The sequence below is a fragment of the Aotus nancymaae genome, unplaced genomic scaffold (assembly GCF_030222135.1).
Source record: "Aotus nancymaae isolate 86718 unplaced genomic scaffold, 86718_ANA_hifiasm-v0.15.2.pri h1tg000058l, whole genome shotgun sequence".
NCBI classification, from domain to species: domain Eukaryota; kingdom Metazoa; phylum Chordata; class Mammalia; order Primates; family Aotidae; genus Aotus; species Aotus nancymaae.
In genome coordinates this window covers 12,492,382-12,506,878 of record NW_026988472.1, presented here as the reverse complement: position 1 = coordinate 12,506,878, position 14,497 = coordinate 12,492,382, and the positions used below count along the sequence as shown (strand labels likewise).

General features: G+C 47.8%; 1 protein-coding gene across 1 annotated transcript in view; it reads left to right on the top strand.

The window, feature by feature from the left end:
- The first annotated feature begins 1,343 nt into the window (after nt 1–1,343).
- The window catches only part of CHST7 (carbohydrate sulfotransferase 7), a 29,273-nt gene continuing 16,119 nt past the window's right edge, over nt 1,344–14,497 (top strand). Inside the window, exon 1 of the mRNA XM_012448194.2 lies at nt 1,344–3,003. Coding sequence (XP_012303617.1) covers nt 1,509–2,972 — 1,464 coding nt within the window. The 5' untranslated portion in view covers nt 1,344–1,508 and the 3' untranslated portion in view covers nt 2,973–3,003. The remainder of the gene's footprint in view (nt 3,004–14,497) is intronic.

Genomic DNA, 14,497 nt, shown 5'->3' with positions numbered 1-14,497 from the left:
TCAGCAACCATTTGAGGTTGGTAATTATGAAGTTATCTTGATGCCAATCTGTTCTGGGGCTTCCCAAAGTGCTGGGATTACAGGCATGAGCCACTGTGCCCGGCTCACACCTGTGGGGAAACATTTTGCAATGGTGTTTGCTGGCACAGAGAAAGCCAAAAGCAGGGTTGGGGGATTTTACTAGATGAGTAATGAAAAGGCAGAGGGCATGGGATTTTAGCTTATTGGAGGGAGTGTTATTAAAATAATGGTATGGCATCTTTCCGCTGAATATGAAAAACTGAGAAGAAAGTGGGGGTGTTGGTCAATGAGGTGGGTGAATAGGGAAGATTTGAACAACTGGCTGGAAGAATTGTGGAAAGAAACAAAATGCTTGAGTCAGTGGTCTCACAGGCTCCCCTGGTGGAGATGGGTAGATATGCTTTCTATGTTTTGTTAACTTTACAACACCTTCCCCAAGCAGGTGAAAGGAAGCTCTCACTTCCTTATTCATTAGCCTGATGAAACAGAGCAAAAATTATCTTTTTTGGTTCTCTTTTGAATTTAGTAACTCTAAGGACTTCCTGACCCTTTTTCATCTATCCTTCGGTACACGTTCCTCCTTACGGGCCCTTTTAAACACCAAGCTCCTGAGAAAGTTTACCATTCTACCACTCTGATTCTGCAAATGTCTTTTGCTCTTGGGGGCAGGAATAGGCTGGGTTATACTGTGCTAACAACCCCTGAATCTCGCAATCCAGGAGGTACATGGGTACTAAGAATTATTCACATTTCACAAATGACTAAACTGGGCCCCGAAGTATTGGTAAAATGTGCAGGGCCCATCAGCTGGCGAAACCCTAAGGAACACAACACTTAAAATTTCACAAAGGCTAGACTTTATGAAATGCACCGCCGGAATGCAGCAGTATCTCCAACCCCACTGGACCACTCTGCCACGTGCAATCTTTTATCTTTTAGTCCAGAACTCAGTAACATCCACTCCAGGACTGATGGGGGCGCTAAAGGTAGATAGTGGCGAGTGCTTATCTGCTTAGGATAGCGATGGCTAGGCAGAAGACATAAAACTTCTCCGGGTGGGGTCCATGGCCCTTTACTGGGTACATTATGTACACACAGGCCCCTGCCTTGCCTGAAGTCACTAATGAAGACTTCACTATGGAGAGTTTGGGGAAAGGTGGGGTCTGGCTCAGTGAGCCGGCGTCCGCCGCCCCGCTGCAGCCCCGCCCAGATTTGGCCCAGCCTTGGGCTAACCCAGGCGGGCAGAAAGGCGGGGCGGCGGCTGCAAAACCAACCAATAGGCGGCTCTCCGGCGGCTGAGCCGAGAGGGCTGGGGCGCCGTCAGTAGCACCACCGCCTTCCAAGTTGCCCCTTGTGGATGCGCGGCTCCGCGGCTCTGCTCCTCCCGGCGCAGAGGGGCCGGGAGAGGCCACAGGAGCGGACCTGGGACGGGATTTCTGGGGAAAGGGAAAGGACTGGCGCCCGACCCGCTCTGGGGGGGTCGGTGAATGATGAAGGGCCGGCGGCGGCGGCGCCGAGAGTACTGCAAGTTCGCGCTGCTGTTGGTGCTGTACACGCTGGTGCTGTTGCTCATCCCCTCCGTACTGGACGGCGGCCGCGACGGGGACAAGGGCGCCAGGCACTGCCCCGGCCTGCAGCGCAGCCTGGGAGTGTGGAGCCTGGAGGCGGCGGCGGCCGGCGAACGCGAGCAGGGCGCGGAGGCGCGGCCGGCCGCTGGAGGGGGCGCGGGCCAGTCCCCTCGGTCCCCAAGCAACCTCAGCGGCGCTGTCGCGGAGGTGGTGTCTCGCGAGAAGCAGCACATCTACGTGCATGCCACCTGGCGCACCGGCTCGTCCTTCCTGGGCGAACTCTTTAACCAGCACCCGGACGTTTTCTACTTGTACGAGCCCATGTGGCATCTATGGCAGGCGCTGTATCCGGGCGACGCCGAAAGCCTGCAGGGCGCTCTGCGCGACATGCTGCGTTCGCTCTTCCGCTGCGACTTCTCCGTGCTGCGGCTGTACGCGCCGCCGGGGGACCCAGCTGCACGCGCCCCGGACACGGCCAATCTCACCACGGCCGCCCTCTTCCGCTGGCGGACCAACAAAGTCATCTGCTCGCCTCCGCTGTGTCCTGGCGCGCCCCGTGCCCGAGCCGAGGTTGGCCTCGTTGAGGACACCGCCTGCGAGCGCAGCTGCCCACCCGTAGCGATACGCGCCCTGGAGGCCGAGTGCCGAAAGTACCCGGTGGTGGTCATCAAGGACGTGCGCCTGCTCGACCTGGGAGTGCTGGTGCCCCTGCTGCGTGACCCAGGCCTCAACCTGAAGGTGGTGCAGCTTTTCCGCGACCCGAGAGCGGTACACAACTCGCGCCTCAAGTCTAGGCAAGGACTGCTGCGCGAGAGCATCCAGGTGCTGCGCACCCGCCAGAGGGGCGACCGCTTCCACCGTGTGCTGTTGGCGCACGGTGTGGGTGCTCGCCCCGGGGGCCAGTCTCGCGCGCTGCCCTCCGCGCCGCGCGCCGATTTCTTCCTGACCGGTGCGCTCGAGGTGATCTGCGAGGCCTGGCTGCGCGACCTTCTTTTCGCGCGAGGTGCGCCCGCCTGGCTGCGGCGCCGCTACCTGAGGCTGCGCTATGAGGACCTGGTGCGACAGCCACGCGCCCAGCTGCGGCGCTTGCTGCGCTTCGCCGGGCTGCGCGCGCTCGCCGCCCTCGAAGCCTTCGCGCTCAACATGACTCGCGGCGCGGCCTACGGCGCCGACCGGCCCTTCCACCTGTCGGCGCGCGACGCTCGAGAGGCAGTGCACGCCTGGCGCGAGCGCCTGAGCCGAGAGCAGGTGCGCCAGGTGGAGGCCGCCTGCGCTCCAGCCATGCGTCTCCTCGCCTACCCTCGCAGCGGAGAGGAGGGGGACTCGGAGCCACCCAAGGACGTGGAGACACTGCTGGAGATAGAGGCCGACGGCGCCACGTAGCCCCCCATCCCTGTCCCCGGCACGGATCCGGGTAAGGTGGCCCAGGGCAAGGCCGGGAACAGGACGGTCTTCAGGGAGCCTGGAATGGCCTGGGGAGGGGAAGTGTAGAGGGGAGAGTACCATCCTGGATCCCATCCTATCAGATTAGGTCCAAGAGGATGGGAAAGTCCTGCTAGTAGAATTTGGTAGATTCATCGGAATCTCCAGCTTAGCCACGGGCCTCCTCAGAGGGAGATCCTGAGACGAGAGAGGATATTTCAGTGTGACTGAGGTGGAAGGCAGGTCTCCGCACTCCCATTCCCCTGTATGAAGTAGGAGGTATCAGAGAGCTGAGAAGAGTAGAGAAGGTTTGAAGTAGTCATGAGCCGTGAGTCTGGGAATTGACATGTGGAATATAGGATTTCGGGAACCGTTTGAGCTTGATGATGATGGAGTTATCTTGATGCCAGTTTGTCCTGGGAGGAGACTTTGCAATGGTGTTTGCAGGCACAGAGAAAGCCAAAAGCAGAGCGTTTGGTGGAAAGGCATTTATTACCTATCCCTAATCTTTCTGTTTCATGTTTCTTCTCTGTCTGTTTTATGCGCAGCCTCCAGGACTTTTTCTCCTGAGTTTCCAAGCATGCAGGCACAGTCAGGCGGCTCATGCAACACTTGTTGCACATTGTGTGTCTCAGGCACTCGTGTAGTGAATAGACTTTGCTTTCCCCTGGCTCATGTGCGCCTGTCTCTGTCTCCGCTCTCCCTCCCCCTCCTTCTGTCTTCGATTTCCCCTCGCCCTCTCTTCCTCCGCCTGCGCTTCCTCTCCTCCTCTCCCTTCCCCCTTCTCCCTGTAGCTGGCGTTTGCAGGATATTTGAGCATATCCCATTCACATCAGGTTACAAAAGCTGCCTGGTAAGCTTCCTCTAGTGTTGACAAGACCTCAGGACTGGGCGTCCCCCACTCCACCCAATCCGTTTGACAGATGGAGGCTTCAATTGGCAGTAACAGTTTGTGACTGCAGGAGGAGCTTTGTGACAAGACACTGCCCCCTCTTTTTTGCTTTTTCTCAGTAAAGTATATATCTGAAGATGCTAAAGTGGGGCTTAAAAAGTCTCAAAATGTGTTCTGTGTGGGTCAGGGTATGGTGTGGGAGGAGGGTTTGTTCTGCACGACGCTGACCATAGGAGTCTTAATTAGTGACCTGGGGGTGTGTTTCCCCAAACTTTGTGTGAGTTGGAAGGGTGCCGCCTTCTGTACTGTGCAGTCAGTCCAGAGGAGGAGGAAAAGCAGTGCTGGGTGGGCGGAAGTGAGTTGTGTCCATTCATTATTTTATAGTGTAATTCAGCATTCCCCTGAGATGAAGCTCTGAGGACAAACGTTGAAGATATTAATGAACAGGGATTTTGTTGTTGTTACAGAGCCAGGGTTTCAGAGTGATTTCAGAAGCTGGCTAATTTTTCTCCCAGTAATCAGATGGTTTTCTTGGTCAGTTTCTGTAATTGCTAGGAAGTTTGTGTTCTTTCCTGATTTCCAGAGTGATGGAAGGTAAGGCACAGGGTGACTTGTCACATCTTAACAAAAACATCCTTTCATCTGCTGATCCTGTATTTACAGATGTAACCATAATTGTCCCTAACCCTTCTTCACAGGCCTGAGGCAACTCCTCCCCTGGGCGAATGCTGTGCATTTTATGGCTTTAAGACAGGAGAATCTCCCAGAAACTTTTGCTTTTTTTTTTTTTTTTTAATTTTTACTAACATCTATTGAGTACTGGCTGGGGTGAGGCAATAAAGAAAATAGGAGGGTAGAAGATAGTCTTTAAAAAATTTTATTTTTTAAATTATTTTTAAATTTTTAAATTTTAAATTATACTTTAAGTTCTGAGATACATGTGCATAACATGCAGGTTTGTTACATAGGTATACACGTGCCATGGTGGTTTGCTGCACCCATTAACCCATCATTTACATTAGGTATTTCTCCTAATGCTATTCCTACACTAGCCCCACACCCCCGACAGACCCCCGTGTGTGATGTTCCCCTCCCTGTGTCCATGTGTTCTCATTGTTCAACACCCACTTATGAGTGAGAACATGCAGTGTTTGGTTTTCTGTTCTTGTGTCAGTTTGCTGAGAATGATGGTTTCCAGCTTCATCCATGTCCCTGCAAAGGACATGAACTCATCCTTTTTTATGGCTGCATAGTATTCCATGGTATATATGTGCCACATTTTCTTTATCCAGTCTTTCATTGATGGGCATTTGGGTTGGTTCCAGGTCTTTGCTATTGTGAACAGTGCTGCAGTAAACATACATGTGCATATGTCTTTATATGGTAGAATGATGTATAATCCTTTGGCTATATACACAGTAATGGGATTGCTGGGTCAAATGGTATTTCTAGTTCTAGATCCTTGAGGAATTGCCACACTGTCTTCCACAATGGTTGAATTAATTTACACTCCCACCAACAGTGTAAAAGTGTTCCTATTTCTCCACATCCTCTCCAACATCTGTTGGTTCCTGATTTTTTAATGATCACCATTCTAACTGGCATGAGAATGTATCTCATTTTTGATTTGCATTTCTCTAATGACCAGTGATTATGAGCTTTTTTCCTATGTTTGTTGGCTGCATAAATGTCTTCTTTTGAGAAGTGTCTGTTTATATCATTCGCCCACTTTTTGATGGGGTTCTAGGAAGTTAGAGTCTGCGTAGGTGACAGTGACTGTGAGGGAAGACACTGGTGCTGCTGTTTGGAAGGCCGATGGGGCTTCCCTTGTAGGGCTGCAGGTATATCTCGGAGCAAGCTTTAGGCTCTTCCGGACTTTAGTGACTGATCCTCCTTCCCGCATTGGGCACTTACCACCAACCAGTGGATTGATTACAATGCTTGTATTATTGGTTCCTAGGAAGATAACGTTACTGCTGATCCACTGATGGGTTTTCCAAAAGTTTGTCACACTCTCCTCTAGAGAAGGGAGGAAAAGAGATGGGGATGGATCCTTACCGAAGGGCTATGTGTCATGCACTGAATTAGGCATTGTACATATATCATTATTTATACCAGTTTTCCAGATGAGGAATCTGAGACTCAGAGAAGTAATTTGCCCAAAGTCATACCTGGCTGGTGAGGGTAGAACAGTGTTTGGTGTTAGACTCCAGAGCTCATAATCTGCTCTCTTTTTTTTTTTTGAGTTGGAGTCTCACTGTCACCCAGGCTGGAGTGCAGTGGCAGGATCTCACTGCAACCTCCGCCTCCCAGGTTCAAGTGATTCTCTCGCCTCAGCCTCCTGAGTAGCTGGGACTACAGGTGTGCGCCATCATGCCCAGCTAATTTTTGTACTCTTTTTAGTAGAAGCGGGGTTTCACCATATTGGACAGGCTGGTCTTGAACTCCTGACCTCGAGATTCGCCCACCTCAGCCTCCCAAAGTTCTGGGATTACAAGCATGAGCCACCGTGCCCGGCCATAGTCTTCTCTATTATACCTCACCTGGCCCCCCTTGGCATTCCCTGTCATCACCCTGGTACTCCAGCCAGGCTAGAATGGAGTAAAAACATACTCAGCTTTATTACTAATATGTCCCAATCACTGAACAAATAAAATATCCCTGAGCTGCCGACAGCGCCTACATAGGAAAGCCGACGACTTTATAGCCATCCTTCCCACAGGGCATCTGAGCGTGCCCTAGGCTCAACTGAGGAGAGTGGCCAAACGTGAATTAACCTGAGTAACTTCTGGATAGTGCACACCCGATGGCCAGCATCTGGCAGCGAGGGAGTCAGCAAGCTTTTTTCTGGTCTGCGCGGGGGCCATAGCACCCTGAACCAAGTCACCAAGGACCCAGGCCCTTTCTGTCTTTTACATCTTTTCGGCTTTCATTCACCAGCTTCTCTTCCCACTGTCACAAGATGGCAGCCACAGCTCCAAGCATCACATCTTCAAACAACAACACAGGGTTATTAAAATACAGAAAGGAAGGAAGCTATCTAGCCGGTAAGGGGTGGAGGGGTTTTCCCTCCTGCCATGCTCTTTTTTTTTTTTTTTTTTTTTTGAGAGGAAGCTGTCACTCTGTCACCCAGGCTGGAGTAGAGTGGTATGATCTTGGTTCACTGCAACCTCCTCCTCCCGGGCTTAAATGATCCTCCCACCTCAGTCTCTGGAGCAGTTGGGTTCACAGGTGTGCACCACCACACCCACTCTGCACCCAGGCTGGAGTGCAGTGGCGTGGCTCACTGAGGCCTCAACATCCCAGGGTTAGGTGATCCTCCCACCTCAGTCTCCCATGTAGCTGGGACTACAGATGCACACCACCACTTCATCTCATTAAAAAATTTTTTTTGCACAGATTGGGGATGGGGTGGGGAGCGGCGGCGTGGGGGTCTCACTGTGTTGCCCAGGCTCAAGCTATCTGCCCACCTTGGCCTCCCAGAGCGCTGGGATTATAGATGTGAATTACTGCACCCAGCCTTAATCTGATTATAAAACCTTTCCCAGAACCTCCTATACCAGCCGACTTCCCTTTAAGTCTCATTGACTAAAACTGGGTTACACGGCCTGCCCTAGCCCAATCATTGGCGAAAGGGAACGGGAGCATTGTGATTGGCCAGACGGGACCAGAAGGCTGCCACTGGAACAAGATCGGGATGGGGAATAAAGGGCTGTTGATGAGCACTGAACTGCCTGCTGCAGTAATTTATGTGAAAGAACTTGGAGCTGTGAAATGCCAAGCAGATGCAGCGTGTTATTATGGAAAGGGGAAAAATGTCCTCAATTATACACAGGTCTATTTATCACCCTCTTACATGTCTTTAAATGCTTTGTTGTCTGTAGCTCATTATCTAATAAGCCGTCATTGTACACTATCCACCAGTGTTCTGAACAGACTGATGTGCTAGCCTGTCCTTTTCAGTATGTGTCCCTTCAATGTCTGCCCTTGGTAGGTCCCAAGGTTTCATCCCAGTAGGCATTTAAGGCACCTTGATGTTTGCTCTTGGCATGATATATATATATGCATCCTTTGAAAGAAATTAGGGAAGAAGGCAAACACCCTGTAATTTGAACCCTAACAATCAGGAAGCTTTCTTTCTAAGGAAATCATCTAAACAGAAAAATCAGCCACCACCAAATCATTTTGAAAGTCATTCCATTTTAATCAGGAAACTGGGCCCCAGACATTTTATGTAGGCTTATGTCACTGAGGCTGGGTACAGTAGCTCACACCTGTAATCCCAGCACTTTGGGAGGCTGAGGCAGGAAGATTGCTTGAGGCCAGGAGTTCAAGACCAGCTTGGGCAACATGGCAACCGCCCCGCCCATCTCTACAATTTTTTTAAAACTAGCTGGGGGTACTGGCTCACATCTGTAGTTCTAGCTACTTGTGAGGGTAAGGTAGGAGGATTGCTTAAGCCCAAGAAGTCGAGGTTGCAATGAGCCGTGATCACACCACTGCACTCTAGCCTGGATGACAGAGTGAAATCCTATCTAAAAAGATAAATAAATATCACTGAAAAGTGAAACAGTTGCTTACACACAGACTGCTAAAGAATTGACTTTTTTTTTTTTTTTGAGATAGAATCTCGCTCTGTCTCCAGGTTGGAGTGCAGTGGCACGATCTTGGCTCACCGCAACCTCCGCCTCCCAGGTTCAAGTGATTCTTCTGCCTCAGCCTCCCGAGTAGCTGGGACTACAGGCGCATGTCACCACGCTCAGCTAACTTTTTTGTATTTTTAGTTGAGACCGGGTTTCACCATGTTGGCCAGGATGGTCTCGATCTCTTGACCTCGTGATCCACCCACCTCAGCCTCCCAAAGTGCTGGGATTACAGGAATGAGCCACCACGCCCAGTAGTATAGAAGATAGAAGGATAGAAGTTTATAAAATACCTGCCAGTCTCACTTCCTAGAAGCAGCCACAACATTTCTTGTGGTATATGTCTAGAAATGTTTTATGCAAATTCCAGCAGAAAAATATAGCCTTTTTATACACAGATGAGATTGAACTATATTTATTGTTCTGTACTTTTTTCAGTTAGTGCTTTGAAAATCTTCCTGTTTCATCTTCTTTTTAATAGCTATATTGTATTTCATGATAGGAATGTATTATAACATATTATAACATAGTTCCTAGTTCCATACTGTGGGCCATTTAGTTGTTACAGTTTTTTGCTCTATTTCATTGCATTTCTAGTAGGGTCCTTGTATTTGCATACATGTGAGTATATCCGTCAGAAAAATTCCTATAGCAGAGTGACGTTATGTAGCAAAAGGTATATGCTTTGTACATTTTGAGAGGTAAAGTTCTTCGAAGTCAGCTAGCAGCATTCATTCCCACCAGCAGTTCCTTAGAGCGTCTGTTTCGCAGACTTTCAACAACATGGATTTGACTTAATTTTTTTATCTTGGCCAGTATGACGGGTGGAAAATTCTTGCTGCTGGCATCCTGGCTCTGTCTGACCCTACAGTTCAACTCTGATGATGAATGATGGCCTCATACTTTGGGTTGTAGTCACTAGAACACAAAGATGAAATCAACTTTCCACATGTATTTGGAAAGTGTTATTTTTGTGATTATTTTGAAGAAATGGATACATTTTGATATAAAAATTATCCCTTTAGAAAACCACACTTCCACAGGACATCAGGTTTTAGCAAGGTTCTTGTTCAGGTGGCTTTCTGGTGCTGTTGTGGCGGATTGTACCTATTCACTTGAACATCAACAATTTCGGGGACCCTATCACTGGGGAAATTGGGCTGATTTTAAATAAGATTTAACCCTTCATACATGCTCCTGAGAGCCCTCTTTGTGGTCTCAGCAGGGGAAAGGCACAAGTGCCCATCTGCAGTTTTTGAGGCAGTATTCAGATGGTTTTCTAAGAGGTTTTTTTTTTTGTCTTGGCAGAGATTTTCTTCCCATGAATACAAATGTAATATAAATAGTCGGGAGTGATGCTTTTGAAAAACATTTACAAACAGCTGGTTTAACATTCTTCAGTATGCTTTGTCTCAGCCTGCCCTTGGCATGAGCAGGCCAGAAAAGAATGAAACGAAAAAAGCTAAACTGGCCTCGCTTTTTTGTATCTTGACGTTCCAGTTGAACAAGGTGACTAATAAATGAACCCCTCTCTTTGTGAGGTCTCCTGGCTCCTCAGCCTCTTGCTTCATTGTGGAAATAAAAGGAACTTGCTCTATTGAAAGAGACATTTCTGCTGAGGTGCAGTATAAAATAAGAATAGTAGGGACTAAGAAATAGCTCTGGCTCAAATCCAAGTACACAGGCCAGTGGGAACTGTTTGGGAATTGAACAGAAAGCAGTTTTAATTGGAGAAGAGTTGCGGAGCTCAGTGATGTCTCTATAATTGGAATCCTTCAGCTTTGCTCCCCAACCCCTTGGCACTCTGGCACCAAGCCAGTGGCCAGGTGTGATATTTTCTGCAGCTGACCTTGTTCATAATTAAGACCACCCTGCTGGATGCTGAGAATAAATTAGAGCATCAGCTAATGTTGAATATTTAAAAAAAATTTTTGTAGATGCATATTTGTACATTTATGGAGTATATGTGGTTTTTTGTTACATGCACAGTATATAATGACCAAGTCAGGGTATTTGGGGTGTCCATCACCTCAAGTGTTTATCATTCTTATGTGTTGGGAAGATTTCAAGTCCTCTCTCCTGGCTATTTTGAAATATACCATATATTGTTGTTAACTGTAGTCACCCTACTCTGCTACTGAACTTAGAACTTACTTCTAACTGTACATTCATACCCATTGAACCAATCTGTCTCCACATCAACCCGCACATCCTTTCCAGCTTCTGTTGACCACCATTCTACTCTCTACCTCCTATCAACTTTTTTAGCTCACATCTGAGTGAGAACATGCAATATTTGTCTTTCTGTGCCTGGCTTATTTCACTTAATGTAACGACTTCCAGTTCTTCTGACAGTGAATATTTTTAAATTCGGAGAATAAGAGGCTGTGAAAGAGGGCTACCACGTTTGATTTCAACGATGATTATATTCTGTGCCAGCAGATTCCCCTCCCTTGAAATGGACGGGAGCAGGAAGAACTTTGCTATAGAGTCACATTCTGAAAATAGCCGCTGAGGTAGACATGTTTTGCTTACGGAATCGAAGCCCTTTCTGGAGTGTTAAAATGTGCCCTGGCCAGGCACAGTGGCTCATGCCTGTAATCCCAGCACTTTGGGAGGCTGAGGCGGGCAGATCACCTGAGGTGGGGAGTTTGATACCAGCCTGACCAACATGGAGAAACCCCCACCTCTACTAAAAATACAAAATTAGTCAGGCGTGGTGGCGCATGCCTGTAATCCCAGCTACTCGGGAGGCTGATGCAGGAGAATTGCTTGAACCCGGGAGGCAGAGGTTGCAGTGAGCCGAGATCACTCCATTGTACTCCAGCCTGGGTAACAAGAGCGAAACTCCATCTCAAAAACAAAAAAAAAAGTTGCCCTGAATATTCAGGGCACTCTGAGCCAGCAGACCAGTAAGAAGCCTCAAGTCTAGCCTGAAATCCAAATGCCTAGAGGGAGTATTTGTTTGATTAATACCATTGGGTCATGGTATCCAGTAGGTTGGAGACAGTGAAGCCAACCTAAGTAAAGGTCTGAAGTATGTAATTCTGCCCTGAAATAGAACATCACAGAAAGTTTTGTAAGGCATGGGGAGTGGAGCCATGATCAAGACTGTGAGTTCTTCAATAAAGATGATGAAGTAGGCTGGGCGCGGTGGCTTATGCCTGTAATCACAGCACTTTGGGAGGCCGAGGCGGATAGATTACCTGAGGTCGGGAGTTTGAGACCAGCCTGACCAACATGGAAAAACCCTGTCTCTACTAAAAATACAAAATTATCCAGGCGTGGTGGCGCATGCCTGTAATTCCAGCTACTCGGGAAGCTGAGTCAGGAGAATTGCTTGAACTCGGGAGGCAGAGGTTGTGGTGAGCCGAGATCATGCCATTGCACTCCAGCCTAGGCAACAAGAGCGAAGCTCTGTCTTGGAAAAAAAAAAAAAAAAAAAAAGATGATGAAGTGAGGAAAGTTATGAGCAGCTCTAGGAGGGAACTCAGAGGCTAATTGAAGAAATCATTCCATCCAGGCAGATAAGATAGACATTAGGAAAAATTGTACCAGAACTTTGAGGTCACTTTTCCCATGACTGAGACCATACTTTCTCAGAAAGTACTCTTTACTACCTCAGAGAAAATATAGGAACAGTAAGCCAAAAATGCTAAAATCAACAAAGCAGTTTAAAAATAGGACCAACTGGTGACCAGCCAAGAACTGGCATATGTTAAATATACAGATTTTAGAAGTAAGAGAAGTAGATCTGTCTCTTGCTGTAATAAAGAATATCACCAACACAGATGTAATGAAGGAAAGCAGCACATTTTTCAGGCTCTGCAAACAACAAAAAAGTTCTTCTTTGTTGTCTTTCTGCACCCTCCCACTTTCTTTTTTTTCTTTTCTTTTTCTTTTTCTTTTTTGAGACAGAGTCTTACTCTGTCACCCAGGCTAGAGTGCAGTGGCGCGATCTGGGCTCACTGCAACCTCTGCCTCCCAGATTTAAGCAAGTCTTGTGCCTCAGCCTTCTGAGTAGCTGGGATTACAGGCGTGCGCCACCATGCTCTTAGTAGAGATGCAGTTTCACCATGTTGGTCAGGGTGGTCTTGGACTACTGACCTCAGGTGATCTGCCCGCCTTGGCTTCCCAAAGTGCTGGGATTGCAGGGGTGACCCACCATGCCCAGCCCACCCTCCGCCCAGCTAGCTGCTAGGAATTACAGAGGGCAATTTTGTCAAAAGGTGATGATTGGCCAAAAATGTACACATTCCCCCCAAAGAATAGCAAAATTCCTAACATTATCAAATGCCTTTTAAAATAATTTTACTTCATATTTATGTATGTATACATGTATTTATTATTTTGAGATGGAGTCTCACTCTGTCACCCAGGCTGGAGTGCAGTGGCTCGGTATCGGCTTAATGCAACCTCTGCCTCCTGAGTTAAAGCAATTCCCGTGCTTCGGCCTCCAGAGTATCCGGGACTACAGGCACGTGCCATGATACCTGACTAATTTTTTTGTATTTTCAGTAGAGACACGGTTTCCCCATGTTGTCCAGGCTGGTCTCGACGTCCTGGCAAGTGATCTGCCTGCCTCGGTCTCCCAAAGTGCTCGGAGTGAGTCACCACACCCAGCCATTTTTATTTTTCAACAGTCAAAGGGGAAGAGAAATCATCTGAGCTCAGGAAAAATCCATGTCTTGATCCTAGGTGTGACAATCTCCAGCAATCCTATAGACTAGCCTCCACGATCCAGTGTCCTGTGCCAACATGAACCTGCTCTAGGCCATGGAGCTACTTTACTGCCACCAGACCATGGTCAAGAAAGGCTAGGAAAGGGTGGAACTAACACACCGCCTCACTCTGCAGGGGGAGATACCTGCAGTGATTGGCTAGAGTTTGGCTGGTTCATAGATTCTATACACTGACTACCCATTCTAACCTGAGAATCTTAAAACTGATCTAGGGCAGAGAATGAGCCCTCCTGGGCAGTCCCAGTGTGTGTGTGTAGGGGGGCAGGGATAAGGAAACTTAAGCTGGTCATTTGACTGATAACAACCCCCATGGGGACCAAATGGCAGCCTGAATTGCAGATCTAAGCTCCAGGTCACCTCCCAGCTCTGTGCTCTCCCAAATCCCTTCCACCCTCACTTAGTGGATCACAAACATCTGCAGGTGGCCTATCCAAATATGTATTATAAAATACCGAGTCAGTTCCTTTATTGGAGTTGGGAGCAACTTTACTCACAAAAGCAATTAGGTATGCCAACTAAATTTATATCTTGGAGCAGCTCAATGAAAGGAAAAAGCAAAAGTCAACTAGGCAAACTCAGCTGTTTCCAAGTTTTATCAATACTGGTTTGGTGTGCATCCATTTGTTCTCAACTGAGCTCAAAAGTTTGGGAAATTTTTAGCTGGGGTGGGTATCATAAAACTGGAGAGATGTTATTATTTTACTAAAATAAGAGGAAAAATAATGCCCGTTTAATTTTTGTATTGGCTGACTCTGGGCTTGAATGACTCACATGGATTGAGATTTTACACTGAAGTCCTCCCACGGTGGGAGGGGACAGTGGGAGTGTCTTTTCAGCTCTCCACTGGGGCTACCCAAGTCCAGGCAAGTGCTAATTTCTCCCCTCACTCCCCAGTTCAGAGTTTTGTCTTTCTGTTTTTGTTTGGTTTTGACTCAGCCTCTGTCTTTTTTTAAACCTGAGTGGAGAGTTGTTCCAAGTTGAATGCGACTGAAAATGTTATTGACTAGTGCTGCTACTGCCACTTAAGTTTTCAGATTAAACATCTGGAAATTATTAATTACATTTAATGCTGTTTAAAGTACATTTCCAGGCTATCTAGGGATGCAGTTGTATTATTTAACTAAATGTCTCCTATTACATTTTGCTTTGAAGTCAAATGAGAGAACGTACTTTGAGGTTTCTGCTATTTCAAGTATTAACATTACCCCT